Source organism: Caenorhabditis elegans, chromosome II (genome assembly GCF_000002985.6).
Source record: "Caenorhabditis elegans chromosome II".
NCBI lineage: Eukaryota > Metazoa > Nematoda > Chromadorea > Rhabditida > Rhabditidae > Caenorhabditis > Caenorhabditis elegans.
The window spans coordinates 3,010,692-3,029,990 of record NC_003280.10 but is presented as its reverse complement, the minus strand read 5'-3'; the positions used below and the strand labels follow the sequence as shown (position 1 = coordinate 3,029,990).

The window sequence follows — 19,299 nt, the reverse complement described above, 5'->3', positions numbered from 1 at the left end:
TCATGAAAAACAACTTTGTAGTTTACAAAATTTTGACAGCTTTGAAACTGGCGAAGTTAAGGGGGTTTTTGTAGGAGAGGGGCAAGACCACTCTACGTTTGAAAAGGCGCACCGTCTAAACGGTTAAGAGTACAAATTTGAGCTCAACTAATAAAATATGTAAAATTATACGACAAATTTTTTACTAGTCGACAATTTTTTATTATCTGTAAAATTGAAGGATATACTACACTTTTTCTCTTAACGAGACGAGACGAGCTGAGAGTCCTTCCAATTTTAAAGGGCCGTACCGCCTAAACGACGAAATGTACAAATTTGAGACTAACTAACAACATATGTAAAATTCTACGAAAAATATTTCGTTAGTTGACTAATTTTCGATAGCTGTGAAATTGAAGGATATATGAAGGTCACTTTTTCTCTTGACGAGCCGAGACTAGCAGAGTACCCTTGTCGTTTTAAAGGGCCATATCGCTTGAACGGCTAAAGGAACAAATTTGAGGTTAACTGACAAAATGTGCAAAATTTTACGAAAAATATTTGGTTAGTTGAAAATTTTTTGATAGCTGTAAAATTGAAGGAGTTACACCATTTTGAAAATAAGCCGAGGCGCAGAAAACTATTCTACATTCCCTCTCAGTGAAATTAAATATTCCTAAATCTTTGATTCCCCAAAAAACATTATTATTATTAGTACTGGTTTTTAGTTTTCAGTTTCTAAATTTTAACTTTTTAAAATTCCAGCCAACAAGTTGATTTTTGATTTTCAAAATTTCTTCCGATCACTTGATGACTTACTAGTGGCAGGGGTTTTATGCCTTTTATCACCGCGTGAGGTGAGTCACATTTTACCAAATTGTCCGGAACTGTTTGGGTATTTTAAAATTCTCACAATTAGTCATAGTTTTTTGTGAGGAAACAGTTTTTAAGAACCTTGAAAATTTTTTAAAAATTTTAAAAACTGAAATAAATTTTTTAAAAATAAAATATCAAATAAGTGGACTCCCTCCTTTAACTTTAAAGGTACATAACTTCATTACTGTTAAAGTTATCAAAAAAGTTTCAACTAACAGAATAATTATCACAACATTTTGCACGTTTTGTTAGTTAATTCCACATTTCTAGCTGTTATGATTGTTGAGATATAACGGTTTGAAGTAAAAAAGTGGCTAGGTGCTGCAGTCAACTTTAAAAGAGCATAACTCCGTTTAAAAATGAGTTATCCAAAATTTTTCAACTAACCAAATATTATTTAAACAATTTTACATAATTTTTTAGTTGACACCAAAATTTTATCTTTAACGGATCAGGAGATATATCTTTTTTAAAGTTGGTAGAGTGAAAATAAACTCAAAAAAAAATCTCACAAAAAAATAAAGAGGAAAAAGTAAAGACAACCGAACGATTTCTAAAGACTGTTGGCATGAGACCAGATCACCATCACAAAGATCTCCTTTCTTTCTTCTTTGTCCCCCAATCTCTCTGCGTCTCTAAACCTCTGTCTCTCTAACTTTACGATCCGCGCTTGCAGTATGATCGGAGGCGGAGGAAAAAGAGAAAATACATGGCTTTCGCCACCCCCTCCCCCGATGTAATTTGTATTTTGCTTTGTATAGAAAGTGGAAACAGGTGGGATATGTTACAGTTAGTTGAACTTTATGGAAATTTTGGAAAATTCCGAAAAAAGTGTCCAAGTGGCGCAGTGGGATTTTGGCTACGCGCAGAAGGTTATGGGTTCGATCCCCATCAGGGCTGGGACTTTTTCGAAATTCCATTTTCGAAAACGAAAACGAAAACGAAAACGAAAATGGCACAAACTGTACTTACGGTTTTTAGACCATATGTGCATATGTAAATAATATGATAGGACGTTTCTTTGTTCAGAGCTCCAAAGAATGTTGGGCTGGCTTACCGAAAGTATTGAATTTGGCTAGAAATTTATTCAAGCAGGAAATACAACTTTTTTCTGCAATATCTAATAGTAAGAAATTTTTGATGATACTTGAAAATTTTTGTTTTTTTTTGTTTTGAAAACAATTTCCGATGTCGAAATTTTTTCAAACTTTTTATTCGAAAACTTTTCACAAATTACCATATATTCTTTATTAGTGCTGCATCTCCAGTAGTACTGCTGTCTCTAATAGTGCTGGATTCGAAAAGCGCCTGGAAATTAGTGTTACATGCAGCACTGATAGAGAATATACGGTAATCAGATATTAGTCAAAAAGTGCATAATTAGTTATTTCTTCAATTAAAATGTTCAAAACACGATTTCAGATTAAAAATTGAGCTACAGTAGAATCCTTATTTTCGAAAAAGGCATTAAGTTCTACATCCTATATATAACTCAGCGGAAAAAGTATGTTTTAATGACCAATTAACAAATCGTTTGAACAAGGAAACGTCCTGTCATAAAATGAATGAATCTATTTTGACGTAAAAGAGTCGTTTAATTTTTATCCAAAACTGAGAACTGTTGCATTTTTTGTTCTTAAAGTTGATCTTCAGTAATAATTTTGAGGAGAAAATAATTGATTTTTCAATACTATCCACACCGGAGAGCAAAATTTCGGCGATAGTTCCAAAAAAAAAAAATGAGAAAAAACCAAGTTTAAATAAAGTCGTTCTATTTTCGTTTTTCGAACACTTTCGAAAACGAAAACGAAAAAATTCGTTTTCGTCAAAACCCCGAAAATAACGAAAAAACGAAAACGCGAAAACGAAAAAGTCCCAGCCCTGATCCCCATGATGGTTAAATAATTTTTATTTGATGTAAGATGACTCAAAATCATAATAAAAATTTTTTACCACTATGGGGCATCAAACCACTGACCTCCTGCGCTAAGCCGAAATCGAAAATTCCACTGCGCCACTTGGACACTTTTTTAAAAGAGTTTTTTGTTTTTTAAAAAAATTGCAAATTCGTGTTTTTCCTGTGCCAGTAGATCAAAACTAGAAAATCTAGTCGAAAAACTGAAAAAAAATAGCGCTGGAACACAAAAGTTAAGCCATTATTTATTTGAACCTGCACCGGGAGGAGAATGGGATGCAAATTTTTTTGGTCAAGTGGAAAGGTTTATGCTAATTTTTTGTTTGTTGCGTTGTTTACAGATGGGGAAGTCAAAGAGTTTAAAATACAAAATACCATCGGTTTTATTTTTTGAATTGAATTTTTTCCAGTTTTTGGGAAGGATATGAATGAAAATATGAGTTTTTGAATTTATATACATATTTTTCTGTATATATCGGGAAATATACACTAGAAAAAATATATTACCACAGCGGGGGTTCGAACCCAGGATCACCTGCGCCAAGCCAAAATCCCACTGCGCCACTTGGACACTTTTTGAAAATGTTTGAAAATTGAAATTTTTGTTAATTTTCTGCACTTTTAGTGTAAATTTTGCATTAGAAAAGTTGCTTGAAACTATCAAAATTCAGTTTTTCGTCCAATTTTCTGAATGTGTCCAAATGGTGCATTGGGATTTTGGTTTTGCTTGGCGCAGAAGGTCAATGGTTCAAGCCCCGGGGAGGTAAAACATTTTTATCTGGATTTTAAATTATCTTACAAGAAACAAAAATTATCGAGTCACAATGGGGATCGAACCCGTGACCTTCTGTGCCGAGCCAAAATCCCACTGCGCCATTCGGGTACTTTTCCGAAAATTGCCAGAAATGCGGTTTTTTCCGGTTTTTCGAATTTTTTTTCAAAAATTATATTATTTAGCACTTGGTAGTCTACTGGAAACGGGTGAAAATTTTAAAGAATTAACAAAATTACTAAAAATCACAACAAAAAAAAAATTTTTGCTTGAAGAATTAAAAGTTCGCAATTAAAAAAATCTTTAAACTTGCCACGTCATCGACTTTTAGTATACAAAATTTGTTATCTTATAATATCACATGACTTACAATGGTCCAAAAATCAAAATCACGTCATCATTTTCGGAAGCGAAAAACACACAAAAAGTGTCAAACATTTGGGAAATCAAAGTTATATAAATTTATTTTCCAAGGAAAAATTCTTTGATTTTTCAGATTTTTTGACGTCTGGGACCTGTTTGAGACTGGAAATTGGACGAATTTATATTTGAAAAAAAAAACAACAAAATTTTGTACGGGTTGCATTAGACTATAAACATTTCCGGCGTGATTTTTGAATTTTTCTAAAAATTTTTGAACTTGATACATTTCCCATGCAAAATAAAAAAGTTTCACCTCAACGGGGACCGAACTCGGGACCTTCTGGGCCAAGCCAAAATCCCACTGCGCCATTTGGACACTTTTTGAAAAATGTTCAAAAAATTCCAAACTTCAGTTTTAGACGCATTTTTTGAAATTTCTGCGTAAATTTGAGTATGCCAAACGTATTGAAAACAATCAAATTTCATATTTAAAACATTTTTCTGAAAGTGTCCAAATGGCGCAGTGGGATTTTGGCTTGGCGCAGAAGGTCACGGGTTCAAACACCGTGGTGGCAGAATAGTTGTTGTCTGGTGTAACATAGTTTAAAACCGAAGAAAAATTATTTTACCACTGTGGGGATCGAACCTGTTACCTTCTGCTCCAAGCGAAAATCCCTCTGCGCCATTTGGACACTTTGTTGAGAAATTTTTAAAAACATCCGAATTTCCGTACTCAGACCCTTTTTTCGATATTTCTGCGTAACTTAAACTATGCTAAACTTGTTAGAAACAACTAAAAATCACATTTTCAAAAATTTCACGAAAATGTCCAAATGGCGCAGTGGGATTTTGGTTTGTCGCAGAAGGCCCCAGGTTCAACCCCCACGGTGGCAAAATGTTTTTTGTCAATAGGAACTCAAAAAACATTAAAAGCCACATTTAAATGCATTTTCTATACAAAAATCCATGTTTTGTGGGGGTTTCATGATTTTTACTACAAAACATCTGTGAAAAAAATTCAAAAAAACAGGAAAAATCCCGACCAACTGACACAAAATGTACCATTTCACAAGTTTCATGTCCGACAGACCAATTAACTTCTCATTGTTTTTTTTTTGGTGAAACTCTGCGTCTCCTCATTCCATCAGACAGGAAATTTTTGATTTTTTGGCACTCCTATTATTTTTTTTTCAATTGGTTGATAATTTATGACCTAATGTAGAGTACAAATATAAATCAATCACTGATTAGCGCGCGAGGAACGTTTTTTAGGTTTTTTATTGGGTAATAAAATTTGAAAAAAGTGGGACAAAGAAAAAGTAATACCAGAAAATGATGAAATTTGATGAAATTGTGTTCTTGATTTACTAGAAAAGTGCTTTCACCTAATAAAAATATTTTCGCACCACGGGGGATTGAACCCGCGACCCTCTGCGCCAAACCAAAAACCCACTGCGCCATTTGAACACTTTTCTAAAAAAAAATTCAAAAATAGAAGTTTTAGTTGTTTTCAACAAGTTTATAGTTTACCATATTTTATTTTGGAGTTTTTTAAAACATTTTTTCCAGATTGTGTCCAAGTGGCGTAGTGGGATTTTGGCTAGGCGCACAAAGTCACAGGTTCGATCCCGGCGGTGGTAAAATAATTTTTGCTTTAATTTTAAGTCACCAAACATCATATAAAAATTTTTCTGTCACCCCGGGAATCGAACCCGTGGCATTTAAGCCAAAATCACACTGCGCCATTCGGACATTTTTTCTGAAAAAAAGTAAAAATATCGAAATTCAATAAAAACCCGGCAAAAATCAAATAAAACAATCAAAAATGTGAATTTCTGCGTGTTTTCCGAAAAATTGCCCAAATGGCGCAGTGGGATTTCGGATCGACGCGGATGGTCACGGGTTCGATCCCCATGCTGGCAGAAATATTTTTCTAAGATGAAATATGCAATTTTAATGGTATTATGACAGAAATTTCGAAGAAATTGCTAAAAAACTAAAAACCAATTGCCTGGGGTACTATCCAAACAAAGAAGAAGAACAAGATGTTCACAAGGAAATTAATTTCCGCCATTAAAAACGAAAAAAGGTCAAAGAAGCGAGGGAATTGGTCATAAAATCCATGGACAAAAGGACATGAGAAACTGCAGGAGACCTGGGACGTCCTTCAAAAGTGCAAGGTGGTTATATCCAGTACACTAGGAAGAAAAATCTGAAAAGCTGAAACAAGTCTGAAAAATTGAACAATAATTTTGGAATTTTCAAGAATAAAAAATCGATAATCCGCTGTGTGCGCAACATAGTGCAAAAAGGTAGTTATTTAAAGCGGCCGACACGTTCGGGGTTCCGCGCCGCACTATACGTGCGGAGTAGGTGACGCCGTGAGTCCAGCGCAAAACGATAACTCTGAAAATTCCAAAAAATCTAGAGTTTTCAAAATATGCAGTGGCAAAAACACTACAATTACTCCAAACTATCAGAAAATCACAAAATCATTGAAACTACACTTGGCAGATTTTTGTAAGCATTTTGAATTTTGTAATTATTTTTTCCTTTTATCAGTTGATATTTTTTCCACCTGATAACGTTTACAGGAACTTACATCACTCTGAAACTTGTACTTAAAGCTTTTGAACGAAAAAAATTGTGTTACAATGCTTTTTTATTTCCTTCTTTCATTGCTCCAGCTCACAAGTGCATCCCTACCATCAGTTTGCACCGATGGATTCACGCTGGTCAATGGAAAATGTTTGATGATGTTCAAAGATGAATCAAATCATGATGACGCTGAAAGCTTTTGCCGACTTTTCCGAGGAACACTTTTTGATGTGAAAAATGCAATTGTAAGTGGAACATCAATAAGTTTTGGTTCCTAGGTACTTATGCCCACTTTTTTAAATCAAAACCAAAAAACCGGCAGACCTGCTTAGGACCCTCAGGCAAGTATGGGTGTTGTTTTTAGAAACAGACCAAAAGTGGGTGGCAATTGCTGTTCGGCAAATTCGACAAATCGGCAAATTGCCGGTTTGTCGATTTGCCGGAAATTTAATTCCGACTATTTGCCGATTTGCCGGAATATTTCGAATTCCGGCAAATTGCTCACTTGCCGATTTTTTCCAAATTCCCAGAAAAGACCCGTTTGACCATTTTCCGGAAATTTTCCAATTCCGTCAATTTGCCGGTTTGCCTATTTGCCGGAAATTTTCGATTCCGTCAATTTGCCTTTTTGCCGGAAATTTTCCAATTCTGGGAAATTGCCGGCCGGTTTGCCGATTTGCCGGAAATTTTCAATCCCGGCAATTTGCCGGTTTGCCTATTTGCCGGAAATTTTCAATTCCGTCAATTTGCCGGTTTGCCGATTTGTCGGAAATTTTCCAATTCCCAGAAAAGACCCGTTTGCCTATTTGCCGGAAATTTTCAATTCCGTCAATTTGCCGGTTTGCCGATTTGCCAAACATCAAGTTGCCGGAAGGTTGTAGAGAGATTTTTTATCGGAAACACCTAAAACTGTGTCTTTTTGCAATGTTTTCCCTTTTTCTCTGGATATTTTCATAGAATTTACTTCAAAATAGATGTAGAAACGTTTATAAGATGCGTACAATTTTGCCGATAAAAATTGAAATTCTGAAATTTCCAAAAAAATAAAATGTGTAAACCCACAATTTTCCGAAAATTGTCGGCAAATTTTTTTGTCGACAAATTCGGCGATTCGGCAAATTGCCGGTTTGCCGGAAGTCTCAATTTCCGAAAAAAATCGTGCTCTATTTCCACCCTGATTTCGTAGCCCTACACTCCTAGAACAAGAACCTCCATGTTTCAGGACAATCGAGCTGTAGCCTCATTCATCGGCAGCCAAGTGGAAACTGTTTGGATGGGACTGTTCTGTTTCAACAACAATCTTTGCTTGTGGGATGACAACTCTGGCTCCACGGCAGCCTATGATAACTTTTCCGGCGGTGACCACACACATTTTCAAGCCCCGCTAACTTCACCACACTTTCAGGTTACCCTGAAGTAACCATCGGCAGCTGTGTCTACTACGCAACTCAGGGAACGCTGGCCGGAAAATGGATCAGTGCAGATTGTACGGACAGGAGATCGTTTGTGTGTGAAACGCCAACGACTCATGAGGGTTAGTATCAGGGGTGTGCGGCAAATTTGCCGAATTTGCCGAATTTGCCGTTTGCCGAGCTCGGCAAATTTGCCGAATTTGTAGAGCACGGCAATTTTCAAAAAAGTAGATTTGCCGAATTTGCCGCACACGTCAAAAATTTGACAGTACAATTTTGACTAAAACTATTGATTTTTTAGCCAAAAATTTAGTAAAATGATAAAAAATTGAGCTATTTTGATGCTTAAACAGACATACTACGCGGAACTTAATCAGAAACCAGATATGTGTTAAAAATTCAGTAGTTTTGGTGCTCCAAAAAACATAAAAAAAATATCAAATTTTTCCGAGTTTGTTAAGCACGGCGAATTTGCCGAGCTCGGCAAATATTGAAAAAAGAGATTTGCCGAATTTGCCGAGCTCGGCAAATTTTGAGATTTGCCGCACACCCCTGGTTAGTATATTCTTGAGATATGTGTTTCGTCCGGACACTTCCCACATCAAGGCTGTGCGGATGGTGGAAAAATTCTGATGGCTGACACCGACAGCCGCACAGCCCTGCTCCACATTAACCTGCTATTTCCTATATCAAAACCTTCTATTTTCAGATTCCTGCTACTACAACTACAACAACTATTGTTACACCTTCCACAGAGACCTTTACTCATTCACAACAGCCCAGACAATCTGTGAAGAAGAGTGTGGTAACCTAGTCTCAATCCACTCCGCTAACGAGAACCGTTATGTTATGACAATCGCTAGCCATACCACACAAGCAAACGTTCTTATTGGAGGCATGTGGCCAATGGATCACGTGAACACTTGGGTGGATGGGACAATGTGGGACTACAGTAATATCGACTCGGGATACGATCCAACGAACCACTGCATTGCTATGGCAAACAATGCGACATCGGAATACAACTTGGGACAATGGTTTGGTGTTGACTGCAAAGATTATTACAGTTTTGTCTGTAAGCGGCCTGCCGGGGTACCATGCTCTACAGACCAGCCGAAGGTCACAGTGACACCTGTCCCATCAAATGAGTCATTCTGTAACTCTACTGTTCTGATGACCCCCGGAATTATAACTTCACCAAATTACCCACAAAACTATGACAATAACGTGTACTGCAGCTACAAGCTCTCCACCTTGGGATCCTATAATATCCTCCTCGAGTTCACATCCTTCTCAACAGAGGAGAATGTCGACTTGGTCACGGTTTACGACGGCGAGTCAACGAATGGCTTGAAGATTGGAACCTACAGCGGATCTCGCGAGCCATTCCATTTGATTTCAAAAGGAAATAACTTTTTCCTCGCATTTTCAACAGATTCGAGGAATGTCTTCAAAGGCTTCAGTGCCAGTTTTGTGGCCTATTCCACTTGATTTTTAATAAATTTGTGATTTTGATAGGCACTATATTAAGTACATGCACTATATTTAAGTACATGTAGCCATCTTGCAGAAAATACCTACATATTTACAAAATGTGGAGTAGCGTCAATCCAAAAAGCCCGAGTATCATAACAAGACACTCAAAAAAAAAATTTTGAATTTTTTAAAAATTTAAAAATTTCCAGCCAAAGTTTTGGCACTTTGTCAAATTTTTGAAAAATATGAGCTTTTAAGAAAATCCAGAGTAATTTAGCATGTTCCAACTCCTAGAATATTTTAACACAAATAATTTAAACAAAATAACAGTATAAAAATTGTAGATTTTTATACTGTTATTTTTATACTGTTATTATTTTCTTCCAAAATTATGAGTGGCAAAAACTGAATAATTGTCACTTTTTGACAGTTAATTAAACATTTTCAAAAAATGCTTGAAAAATTTCATTATGATTTTCGGGCATTTTGGCATCATTCGACCCCTATTTAAATGAAGAATAACGAAATTTAACCTTATTGTATATTTAAAAACTCAAAGCCCAATGCTCTATACCTAAACTTATCACCAAAATGTGCAGAGGAGTTCAATAAATTTAGGCTTTTGGGTGTGGACCGCCGCATTTGTCATCGTTTTTCTATTTGTAATGCTTTTTTTATTATTACCCCATTTATATACATATCAGTTGATTTTCAGTTCATTTGATCAAAAATTGATAACGCTTACAGGCAATTACATCACACTAAAGTCTGTATTTAAGACTCGAAAACTTCACCAAACCGATATATTCACAATGCTTTTTGCATTTATTGCTCTCATCATTATCCAGCTCACAAATGCATCTTTACCCCCAATTTGCGTCGATGGGTATACTCTGGTCAATGGAAAATGTTTGAGGCTGTTCCATGAAGAAACTTATCATACTCGTGCTGAACAAACCTGCAGGATATTTGAGGGAACACTGTTCGATGTGAAGAATGCAATTGTAAGTTGAATCTGAAAACTTGGCTTTAATTTACTTCCAAGCCCAAACTCTTTTCAGGACAATAGAGCTATAGCTTCATTCATCGGCAGCCAAGTGGAAACTGTTTGGATGGGACTGTTCTGTTTCAACAACAATCTCTGCTTGTGGGATGATAACTCGGGCTCCACGGCAGCGTACGACAACTTTTCGCCAGGTTAGCTTAAGCTGACTACCTACGCAACATGCCCCTAATTCCAGGCAACCCAAAAGTTACCACTGGCAGCTGTGTCTATTTTGAAACTTCGAGCGGGAGGTGGCTCAGTGCACCGTGTACGGAGCCAAGATCATACGTGTGTGAAACTCCGTCAACTCATGAGGGTAAGCAGAAATACATACTGTAGATCAGGGGTGGGCGGCAAACGATTTTTTTCGGCAAACGGAAAATCGGAAAATTTCCGGAATTGAAATTTACGGCAAATCGGCAAATCGAAAAGTGCCGGAATTGAGCATTTCCGGCAAATTGGCAAACCGGCAAATTGCCGAAAAAAAGAATTTCCAGGAAATCGGAAAACCGGTGAATTGCCGGAATTGAAAATTTCCGGCAAATCGGCAAATCGAAAAATGCCGGAATTGAGAATTTCCGGCAAATCGGAAAACCGGTGAATTGCCGGAATTGAAAATTTCCGGCAAATCGGCAATCCGGCAAATTGCCGAAAATGAGAATTTCCAGGAAATCGGAAAACCGGTGAATTGCCGGAATCGAAAATTACCGGCAAATCGGCAAATCGAAAAATGCCGGAATTGAGAATTTCCGGCAAATCGGCAAACCGGCAATTTGCCAATTTGCCGAGTTTACCAGAAAAACGGCAATTTTCAATTTTAATTGGCAAAATTGTACGCATCCTATGAATGTTCCTACGACTACGTAAGCAAATTTTATAAAAATATCTAAAGAAAGCGAGAAAAGCATTTCAAAAAGACAGTTTCAAGTGTTTCCGTCTCGAATAATTACTCTAAAACTTCCGGCAAATTGATATCCGGCGAATCGGCAATTTGCAGAAAATTAAATTTTCCGGCAAATCGGCAAACCGGCAAATTTGCGGCATACCACTGCTTTAGACTGGTATTGAAGGTTTTCGGCTGCCTGACAGCCGACTAATAATGTTTGTCGGTTTTCGACTGGTTAAAATTTACATATATAAAAAATTCAACTTAAGAATTTTGCCAATTTTGCTAAAATTCGGCCAAGTTTGTCCAGCCGACAGTCGGAAAAAAGCAGCCAAGGCCCCTAACTGTTCATTTCTTCCAGATCCCTGCTACTACAACTACAACAACTATTGCTACACCTTCTCCCATAACCAGTCATCCTTCACAACCGCTCAGGCAATCTGCGAGGAGGAATGCGGAAACCTAGTCTCAATCCACTCAGCTAACGAGAACCGTTATCTCATGAACATAGCCAGCCATAGAGCTTCCGATAACGTTCTTATTGGAGGCATGTGGCCTATGGATCACATGAACACCTGGGTGGATGGAACTATGTGGGACTACAGTAATATCGACTCAGTTTATAATCCGAAGAATCGGTGTATTGCCATGGCGAATAATGGAACATCGGAATATAATTTGGGACAATGGTTCGGTGTTGATTGCGAAGGTCTGTCCAGCTTCTTCTGTAAGCGGCCTGCCGGGGTGCCATGCTCCACAGACCAGCCGAAGGTCACAGTGACACCTGTCCCATCAAATGAGTCATTCTGCAACTCTACTGTCCTGATGACCCCCGGAATTATAACATCACCAAATTACCCACAAAACTATGACAATAACGTGTACTGCAGCTACAAGCTCTCCACCTTGGGATCCTACAACATCCTCCTTGAATTTACATCCTTCTCAACAGAGGAGAATGTCGATCTGGTTACGGTATACGACGGGGAATCAACAAATGGGCTGAAAATTGGAACTTATAGTGGATCTCGTGAGCCATTCCACTTGATTTCAAAAGGAAATAACTTCTTCGTCACGTTCGCAACAGATTCGAGGAATGTCTTCAAAGGATTCAGTGCCACTTTTGTGGCGTATTCTACTTAAATTCTAATGAATTTTAAATAAAAGTTTCATTAATAAAATATATGAAAAAAACGCTTAAACTGTTAATAAAGTATTATAAAATGCTCTCTCCATGAGTGCTCCTTGCTCCGGAGTCATGCGATTCAGAACCCGCAGGATTTTCGCCTCCATTAGGGCTCCATCAAAGTGCTCATCCGGCCTGAAAGAAAATAGCTTGAAAAGATTTTGGACTGGAGGTCAAGAGTGGGAAGAAAGACATTTACAACATCATAAGGGTAAAAAAAGAGGGGTGGCTAAGTTTGCAGCCGACATTTAATGGGTTTCCCGGAAGGCATATACTTACATATTATAGCTCAATTTGTCTGAATTAGTTAATTACGATAAATTGAATGAAGTGCTAAGTGCAGCCGACATATTACTGGACTAGCCAGCTACTCACTGTTTTTTAGATTCCTGCTCTTGATTTTCCACCGGGAGCCCGCCGATTTCTTCCCGAACATTTGCAAGATGCCTCTCGTCTCTGGAATTTCAATTTTTTTTTCGGGTTTCGAAGGGCTGAAACTGACCCATTTTCTGGTGAGACGGAACTCTCAGAAGAACGGGCAATCTCCATGGCGGACTTCAAAAACTGCTCGAACTCTGAGTTTTCCTGGGGCTCAGTAGCTATGGGCACAGCAGCTTGGGGCTCGGCAGCTTGGGGCTCAGCAGCTTGAAATGAGCTAGCTCTTTCCATTAGAGAATCTAGAAGTTGGTTGAGCTTTTGAGAACTTTTGGCTCTGAAATTTCTGGATTTTTAGCAAATCTTTTGAGGAGGATCTTACTGGCTCTTCGAGCATTTGACTGGAGGTGCGTCCACAATTTCCATCAAAGCATCCTCAAATTGTCCGGATAACTTTCTCGTCGGGGTACTTTTTCTGAAAAAAAATCCGTTTTAGTGGGCTTCTTCAGGATCAACTAACCTCTTCCGACTCCCCATCGAAGCTCTAGGAGCCTCGGGCTCCGCAACCGTTGGCTCCAGCTTCAACGCCGCCATCACTGAATCTGAGATCCTGCACAAGTCAACGGAGGTCTCGTGCTCCTTGAGAATTGCTAAGGCTATGGAGATGTCGCTGGGGGGTTCCAGGTTCAAAATTGAGGCAATGCTGTGGGAAGATTGACGGGAAGCTGTGGGGCATGGGGAGAGGCTCTGAAAAGACAAACTGTGATCTATGAGGATCCTTGGTCATGGGTACCCAGGTGTACAAGACCCCATGATCGGGTACCTGGACTAGTTGGGACCACGTCAGGCTACCCCATTTGGGTTTGATCTACTTAGATTTGCGATAATTGCGAGAAACTGATTTCGTATGGTTAAAAACGTGCTGACGTCACATTTTTCATGACAAAGTTCCCGCATTTTTTGTAGATCAAACCGTGATGGACCAGCCTGACACCACGTGGAACCACAAATGACCCCCTTACCTCCTGACGCTTGTCCATTGGTAGATTTGCAATCATACACGCCAAATAGTGCCGAAGGGTCTCACCACGCTCAAATTGAGGGACTTGGTACGTTTTGTAAGTTTTGGGATTTTCTGGTGCTTCTTTAGATATTGTAGGCTGCGGTGGTTTGGGCTTTTCGGTGGTTTTTCGGCGCCTCGTTTTCTTCACCGGAGCTTTGACAAGCTGTGGAGCAGCTGGATCGAGTTGGAAGGATGCGGGGAGTTGCTGGAAATTTTTTTTGAAATTGAGAAATTTTAAAAGCTCCAGTAAGGAAGAAATCTTTGGAAATTTTCAAAACGACGCAAAAATCTGAATATTTCCCAACTTTTCTAGTGTTGCAAAAAATAATAATAAAAATTTTTAAAGTTTGGACTGAAGTTTTCATTTGAAGCGATTCGAGAAATCTAGAAAAGTTCAGATTTTTTTTCTAAAAATAAAAAAAATCAGCTCATTTTCAAATTAAAGCAAAGTCGTAGAAATTTCAGAAATTTTAATTTTTTTTTGCTGAGAAAATTGTATATTTCCAAACTTATCGGATCATTTTTTTGATTTTTTTTTCAACTTCAATTATATTTCGTTTGGACTAACGCTTAGGCTTAGGCTTAGGCTTAGGCTTAAGCGTAGGCTTAGGCTCAAGCTTAGGCCTAGGTTCAGGCTTTGGCTTAGGCGTAGGCTTTGGCTTAAGCCGAGGCCTTGGTATAGGCTTAGCATTAGATGTGGGCTTAGGCTTATTCTTGCCAATCGAGAAAATTAAAAAAAAATTTGAATAATCTTTGCTGAAATTTTGAAAAAATTCAGTTTGCCAAAAAAAATAAAAAATCAGAAAAATGTCAGTAAACTTTCAAAAAATACAGTGTCAGACTGACATTTCCATATGAATGAAAAAATCTTTTTAAAAAATTCAAAAAACAATTCAAAACTTTTAAAACAAAATGTTTTACTGGGGAAATTGGGGAAATTTACTGGGGAAATTGGGTAAGTTGGGGAAATTTAAATGAAACTGAATTTTAAAAAATTTCAAAAAATTCTCAAATTTAACTTTTAAAATTTCAAACGTACCTGAGCCCGAAACTGCTGCATCATGAATTGCTGAGCCAGGAGCATTTGTTGGAGCTGCTGAGCTCCCGGCATTGGCCAAGCCTGCCCTTGCTGCAAGACGCGCTGCTGGAGCATCTGCATTTGATATTGAAATTCTCGTCGGGATTGCTCCGCGAGCTGCTCTTGGGACATTTTTTCCCCGATCTGAAATTTTTCAGTCATTTAGAAAAAAAATTAATTAAAGTTAAGCCAAAAATTCTTTAAAAATTAAAAAAAAAAGAAACGTACAAAAAAAAGTGTGGTTGGAGTATTAATGAGGTCAGAAATGATAAGAATTGCTGTTCGACTTATCAATTTTTTTAAACGGCAACCGCCAAATTGATAGCAGTCGGGTGAACCTTATCACCTAAAAAATGGAAGAAATAGTGAAATTTTTCTCAAAAAACCGTTTCGAGCGAAAAATTTGAAACAAAAGTGGCAAAGCAAATAGAAAAGAACGGGAGTGAAGGGAGAAGATGAAAAAAAAATGAAAAAAAATGCAAAGTTAAAATGCAAACATTAGTTAGACTCTGGAAAAATGATAAAATTTTGGGTTTTTGCAGAAATGTTCCCGCGACCAATCAGCGAAGTACAGGGGGCGTGGTCGACGTCGCTGATTGGCCCGAGTTTTTACTCTATTTTTTCTTTATCGGTGGAGTGGGAAAATGTTTAAAAACCATTTATATGGGTAGTAAAATTACCAATTATCAAAAAAAACTTATTTAGGCATAGGCTTAGGATCAGGATTAGGTTTAGGCTTAGGCTTAGGCTTAGGCTTAGGCTTAGGCTCAAACTTAGGCTAAGGCTAAGGCTCGGACTCACGGTTAGGTTTAGTGTTAGGCTTAGACTTGGGCTTAGGCTTGGGCTTAGGCTTAAGCTTAGTCTTATGCTTAGGCTTAGGTTTTGCGTAGGCTTAGGTTTAGGCTTAGGCGTAGGCTTAGGTTTAGGCTTAGGCTCAGGCTTAGGACTAGGCCTATATGGGACTGGGGAGGAGGGGGGGGGGGAGAAAAAAAGAATTTACCAGAAATTACTGAAAATCCAGAAAAAAAGGAAAAACAACAAAAAAAACCAGAAAAAGAATCATTCCAAAGTCGGTTCAGAAAATCCCATAAAAAAGGCCGAGAAAGTACCAAAAAAGACAAAACTTAATGAAAAAAAGTGAAAAAATATTGATGGAATTTCATTTTTAATGAAAATTTGGAAACTAAAGATTTAGCTAATGAAAACTGACAAGAAACTGCAAAAATTGCCCCACAAAAAGAAAAGAAAATTGAAAAATCGAGGAAATTTCGACAATCTGGATTGGATACGGGATATTGAAAATTTCAAAAAAAAAACACGGGAAATTAAAAAAAAATATTACAGCCTTCTCAGGAGGACAAGATCAGGATGAAAGGGAAATTTAAAATAAATTGTAATGAAGATCTGTCTGGACGGGGCTGCTCTTAATCGGAAAATGTTGATATCGAAGACGGTGTTGGTGATGAACGAGGGAGAATTGCTTTGCGTTGGGTCATAGGGCAATCGACATTTTTTCCCCAGCTCGCCTGTCTCCGATCAAACTACCAAGACAAGCTGAGAAACAAAAGTTAGCGGTAGGAAATAGACAGGCTGCCTGAAAAATTGGCTGCCTACTACGAAAGCTCAAGAAGAGCAGCCTCCTACTAAAATGAGCACAAAAATCACGGGCCCAGGCTCCCATAAAAAGACGAAAAGCCAGAGCCAAGATTAATGAAAAGTACGAGAAAATACGCTCTTTGTTTATTTCTTTTGGAAATTTCATTTTGCCATTCTGGAAAAACAACTTTTGAAGAAATGGAGAAATTTCTCTAACCTATCTGCCTATTTGCCTACCTTCAAATTTAAATTGAAAAGTTGTGGTCATTCATACAAAGCGCATTATTGGAATAAGAAATAAAATTGTAAATTTATTTCCGGCAATTTTGGACAAATTGCCGATTTGCGGTTTACCGGATTTTTTTTCCAGTTTTTTACTGGTTTGCCGGTTTACAGGAATTTGCGAAAATTGCAAACTTGCTGGAATTTGCCGGAATTTTGAAATCCGACACCTTGCCGGTTTGCCGATTTGTCAGAAATTTAAAAATCTGACAATTTTCCGGAAGACGGATACACTTAAAACGGCGCCTTTTTGGAATTTTTTCCCCGTTTTCTTTGAAAAAAAAGTCATTTATATCATGTGTACAATTTTGTCGTTCAAAATTAAAATTCTGAACCTTCCAGAAAAAAGTGCAAGCCCACAATTTCACTTTTCCAATTTTCAATTTCTTTTTCCGGCAATTTCGGCAAATCGGCAAATTGGCGGTTTGCCGAAAATTTTCGGCGAATTCGATAAATCGGCAATTTGCCGACTGTGCCAAAATTTTTCTATTTCAGCAATTGCCAAATTTGCCGCTTGCCAGAAAAAATTGTCTGCCACACCACCCCTGATGCATCGCCAAAAAATCGAATTTGCAACTTAACAATTGATGTTCTCAATGTGCAAGTTTAGCTGTAGCTCTAGTTGATCAAGTTTTTGATTTGTTTTGCAATATCCTTAAAATCGAACAACTTGGCTATGCTTCCGCGACAAAATAGTTCTTAAAATTGTAGAAAATACTGAATAATTCAAAGAAGGGTTGCGGGTTCCTAAAAATACCTTACAATTTTCAGTAAACCCCTTCCCTCAACCTTCCTATTATCGAAAAAAAAAACGATCGCAAATTTATCTATTTTTTTATTTTTTTCAAGACAATTATGGCACTCGACGACGATGAGGTTGAGTACACTGAGTTGGCCGATCTTTTCGGCGATATCGCCGAGCAGAGCAATGTCGTTCGTCGACTCAGACTGCAGCGGCAGCAGCAGCGCGGACGTGGTGAGCAACGACAGGTGGAGGAGCGTCACTAATTCTTATTTTAATGTATAACTATTTTTAACTGATACTTGTTTTTTTTTCCTACCATTCATGCATAATTTAACATTTGATCTTGATCCCGGATTTTCAAATGAAACGTGGTACTGTCTTGTGTTTGGAGGTTTCGGAGAATTGGATTAGGCTTGGGCTTTGGTTTAGGCTTAATCTTAGGCTAAGGCTTAGGCTCAGGATTATGATTAGGATTAGGGGCTGTCTTGTGTTCGGAGGTTTCTGAGAATTGAGCAAGAGCCCGCTATCAACATTCTTAGCCTCGGGATTAGGCTTAAGCATGGGCTTAAACATAGGCTTAGGCTTAAGTTTAGACTTGGGCTTAGGCTTAGGATTATGATTAGGATTAGGCTTAGGCTTATTCTTAGTCTTAGGCTTAGGCTTAGGCTTTGGCTTAGGCCTAGCCGGTTTGCCTACAAGGCAAGGCAATAGTGTGTCTGGAGACCAAACTTTTGATTAACTAAATGTTAATTAATTATAAATGAACATGCATTATTCAAAATTGAGAAAACCATCTTCGCGTAAAACTTTTATAAAAATGCTATTCTTCAGAAAAATGCATTTCTTAATGCAAATAGTCGCTAATGTTCCATCATTCCGTATAATATTCATATCACCTTCAAATACATCAAAATGCTCTATTTTGACATAGTTTTTGTTGTTATCTGGCATATGTTTGAACTTGAGAATGTTTTGTGCTGATACATTTGTATAACTTATTCCACTTAGCACTCTAGTATAGGTCACATTCTGCTCGTCTACATCCACAGTGAGAAAATCCATTTGTGGATTTGATCCATTGGCCCAATGTTTTAGGAACAAGTTCAACTCCTTCACAGAAATAACGTTCAATGCTAAATGTGTCAGGTTGCTCACTAATAAATCGTTCAAACTTATAACAAATACTGCTCTTTCTGCTATCCGATAGAGGTTGCGTGACAGGACTTTATGAGCACATTTTGAATTATCAAACAAGTTGGTTTTGCAGTCAATTACCTGCGTGGACGGCCAAAATGCGTTCACAATCTTTTCGACATGCCTACAATTCCAAAATATTGCACCATGACATCTAGTACTTAGATTTAGTCGTCGAATTGGCGTCACATCAAATGTTTTATGAAGAGCTTCAAAACCGAATGGATCGCTGTTTCCAACACGATATGAAACGTACAGAATGAAAAAATGAGAAAAAATACGCGCGAACAAGAGATGACCAGGTGTCCCTGCGTATCTGGAAAAAGTCATCTAAACGAACAGCTGAACATCTGTCAGAATTGGGCAATAATTATAGAATGGCTGTCTTATAGTAAGATTAGTTGCGGCCACTCTAGACCCTTTTCAACAAACGTCTCCAAAAACAGAAATATAAATAA

General features: G+C 37.8%; 4 protein-coding genes and 2 non-coding genes across 7 annotated transcripts; 4 read left to right on the top strand and 2 right to left on the bottom strand.

Moving 5' to 3' along the window:
* Positions 1-6,559: 6,559 nt before the first annotated feature.
* clec-2 (C-type LECtin) lies at positions 6,560-9,429 on the top strand (the record flags this gene model as incomplete). The annotated part of the gene is made up of 4 exons (NM_062026.6): positions 6,560-6,748; positions 7,726-7,861; positions 7,909-8,037; positions 8,625-9,429. The coding sequence occupies 4 exons, from the start codon at positions 6,560-6,562 to the stop codon at positions 9,404-9,406; spliced, it is 1,236 nt and encodes a 411-aa protein (NP_494427.1). The 3' UTR covers positions 9,407-9,429.
* Positions 9,430-10,083: 654 nt separating this feature from the next.
* On the top strand, positions 10,084-12,523 carry clec-3 (C-type LECtin). Its single transcript, NM_062025.3, has 4 exons — positions 10,084-10,395; positions 10,453-10,588; positions 10,633-10,752; positions 11,684-12,523. Exons 1-4 carry the CDS (start codon positions 10,204-10,206, stop codon positions 12,463-12,465), a joined length of 1,230 nt encoding a protein of 409 aa, NP_494426.2. The 5' UTR covers positions 10,084-10,203; the 3' UTR covers positions 12,466-12,523.
* C41H7.2 lies at positions 12,477-15,174 on the bottom strand. 2 transcript variants are annotated; one of them, NM_001377742.1, is made up of 8 exons: positions 14,986-15,170; positions 13,906-14,151; positions 13,404-13,630; positions 13,266-13,358; positions 13,011-13,220; positions 12,884-12,964; positions 12,788-12,806; positions 12,477-12,643 (listed from the first exon to the last, which is right to left on the bottom strand). In NM_001377742.1, exons 1-7 carry the CDS (start codon positions 15,154-15,156, stop codon positions 12,791-12,793), a joined length of 1,044 nt encoding a protein of 347 aa, NP_001364528.1. In that variant the 5' UTR covers positions 15,157-15,170; the 3' UTR covers positions 12,477-12,643; positions 12,788-12,790. The 2 variants fall into 2 exon arrangements, with proteins under 2 accessions (NP_001364528.1, NP_494425.3); NM_062024.3 differs by lacking the exon at positions 12,788-12,806 and having other exon boundaries at positions 14,986-15,174.
* A 580-nt stretch (positions 15,175-15,754) lies between these two features.
* On the bottom strand, positions 15,755-15,904 carry C41H7.11. Its single transcript, NR_050926.1, has one exon. It is a non-coding gene; the product is annotated as an Unclassified non-coding RNA C41H7.11 (non-coding RNA).
* Positions 15,755-15,957, top strand: C41H7.10. Its single transcript, NR_050925.1, has one exon. It is a non-coding gene; the product is annotated as an Unclassified non-coding RNA C41H7.10 (non-coding RNA).
* Positions 15,958-17,757: 1,800 nt separating this feature from the next.
* Positions 17,758-17,910, top strand: C41H7.9 (Movement protein; the record flags this gene model as incomplete). The annotated part of the gene is made up of 1 exon (NM_001381361.1): positions 17,758-17,910. One exon carries the CDS (start codon positions 17,758-17,760, stop codon positions 17,908-17,910), a length of 153 nt encoding a protein of 50 aa, NP_001367361.1.
* Between the last annotated feature and the right edge of the window lie 1,389 nt (positions 17,911-19,299).

Bases quoted from the DNA above. Each gene is read 5' to 3' on its own strand.
- clec-3 (NM_062025.3), top strand. From the start codon at position 10,204: ATGCTTTTTGCATTTATTGCTCTCATCATTATCCAGCTCACAAATGCA. The intron at 10,396-10,452 runs GTAAGTTGAATC...AACTCTTTTCAG, and splicing joins TCGATGTGAAGAATGCAATT to GACAATAGAGCTATAGCTTC. The intron at 10,589-10,632 runs GTTAGCTTAAGC...CCCTAATTCCAG, and splicing joins GTACGACAACTTTTCGCCAG to GCAACCCAAAAGTTACCACT.
- C41H7.2 (NM_062024.3), bottom strand. From the start codon at position 15,156: ATGTCCCAAGAGCAGCTCGCGGAGCAATCCCGACGAGAATTTCAATAT. The intron at 13,221-13,265 runs GTAAGATCCTCC...CAGAAATTTCAG, and splicing joins GTCAAATGCTCGAAGAGCCA to AGCCAAAAGTTCTCAAAAGC. The intron at 12,965-13,010 runs GTCAGTTTCAGC...TTGAAATTCCAG, and splicing joins TCCGTCTCACCAGAAAATGG to AGACGAGAGGCATCTTGCAA.